The following is a 1,643-nucleotide window of genomic DNA, read 5'->3' as shown; positions in this document are numbered from 1 at the left end:
GCCCGGCGGCCAGAAAGATCCCGGCCTCTGGTCCCAGCCTCCCCCCGCACTGTGGGGAAGGCAGGGCTCTCAGCCCCCTGCCCTGCCTCAGTTTCCCCGCCTGTTTGCCGGGGCCCTGAGGCTGCACTGTGGGTGCAGTGAGCTGAGCCCCGCTGCAGGGCGGCCCTCAGCGCACCCTCCCGCCCCCGCGCCCCTTGCTGTCTGTCCAGCCCCCCCCCTAGCCGCCAAGCCGGGGCCACCGCCGAGGGCTCTCCGCATCGCACCCCTGCCGCTCCCGGCCCACAGCCCTGAGCACGCAAACCTCCGCAGCTCCACCGGCCACTTACTCCCCCTAGTGGCCGCCGAGCCTCAGCCGGGTGGACCGGGATAGGCCAGGACGGGGGTGGGGGAGCCTTTCTTACTCGGAAGCTGAGGCACTGAGGGGACAGGTGGTCCCCAGGTCACCGGGGAGATCTGGCCTTCCTCCTCGCCCCCGATATAGAGGAGGCTCGGGGTCCTGGAACCACAGTGGGTTGTGGACACACGGGGGTGGCAGGCAGGCAGCCGAGAAGGGCAGCCGGACAGGTCCCTCGTGGACTGGCCGGGTCTGGGCCAGGGACAGCCCCTGTGTCCTGTGTGTGGGACCAGCTGCCTGGCGGTCCCGAAGGCTGGCTGTAAGGCCCCAGAGGCAGGGGCTGCTCCCGGGTACCCAGCGAGCCCTGAGGAAGCTGCCATGGGTACTGGCCCTGCCATGGGCTCTGGGCTCCAGCTGGGGCGGACCCGCCGGCCTCAGGGCCTCTGACGGTCACCTACCTCCCCCTCCGAGAGGTCCTTCCAGCCTCCTCGCCCGGCCTCCCCGGCCCTCGTGCCCATCAGGGGCACCAGGGCCAGGCTCCCCCTGCACGCAGACCTGGCCCGTGGGCAGCCCGAGCGCGGCTGGCCCCCGGAGTCCAGCCTGGAGCAGCCAGCTTGGAGCTGACCGTGAGGGCTGGCACAGACGCCAGCTGGGAGTGCAGGGTGTCCACCAGCCTCGCAGCCCTGGTGTGTCCTCATGGCCAGGCACCTGACCGTCCTCCCTGGCCACCTCGTGCCCAGCGGAGCCGCCAGCCTGACCCGAGTGCTGCACAACCCGGGTGCCTGGCCTCGCCCAGCCGGCGTGCGGTCCCGGTGCCTGCTCCAGCGGCCCTGGCCACGTGCCTGCATCCACGGAGGGCCCAGGGCTCCCGGCACTCCCACTCGGACAGGGCCTGGTGCAAGAGCCCAGGCACGAGGGGCCCCAGGCGGGACGTGGAAGCCGAGGTCGGGCCCTGTGCCTGCAGACTGCCCGGCTCCTGCCCCAGCCGGCCTGCAGCGCCGGCCCGGGCCCCACCCCTGGGCCCGTTTCCCCTGCTGGCCCCGCGGGGTGCCCTGGCCAGTCGTGTCCCTGGAAGGCCCCGCGACCCTGACCCGGAAGCCCCCCTCGGCGCCTGGGGCGGGGGTTGTGCCCCTGCTCCTCTCCTGGGGCCCCTCTCCAGCGGGAGCCGCAACCTGGGATTAGGGGGCCGGGGTCAGGGGTCGACAGCGGCCGCCGGCTCAATTCAGGCCGACAGCGGATCCGTTCTCCCTGCCACCTCGAATTTCCTGGACAAAGGCTGCTGTGGAGGGGCAGGCGCGGGGACACCCCG

General features: G+C 72.9%; 1 protein-coding gene across 1 annotated transcript in view; it reads left to right on the top strand.

The window, feature by feature from the left end:
* Positions 1-1,643, top strand: part of LOC106734226 (basic proline-rich protein-like) — a 6,871-nt gene that overhangs the window by 1,643 nt on the left and 3,585 nt on the right. The window contains exons 2-3 of the mRNA XM_014585462.1: positions 222-356; positions 749-1,627. Coding sequence (XP_014440948.1) covers positions 222-356; positions 749-1,627 — 1,014 coding nt within the window. The remainder of the gene's footprint in view (positions 1-221; positions 357-748; positions 1,628-1,643) is intronic.

Source organism: Tupaia chinensis, unplaced genomic scaffold (genome assembly GCF_000334495.1).
Source record: "Tupaia chinensis unplaced genomic scaffold, TupChi_1.0 Scaffold149964_1, whole genome shotgun sequence".
Classification (NCBI taxonomy): Eukaryota; Metazoa; Chordata; class Mammalia; order Scandentia; family Tupaiidae; genus Tupaia; species Tupaia belangeri.
This window is presented reverse-complemented; position numbering and strand designations above follow the sequence as displayed.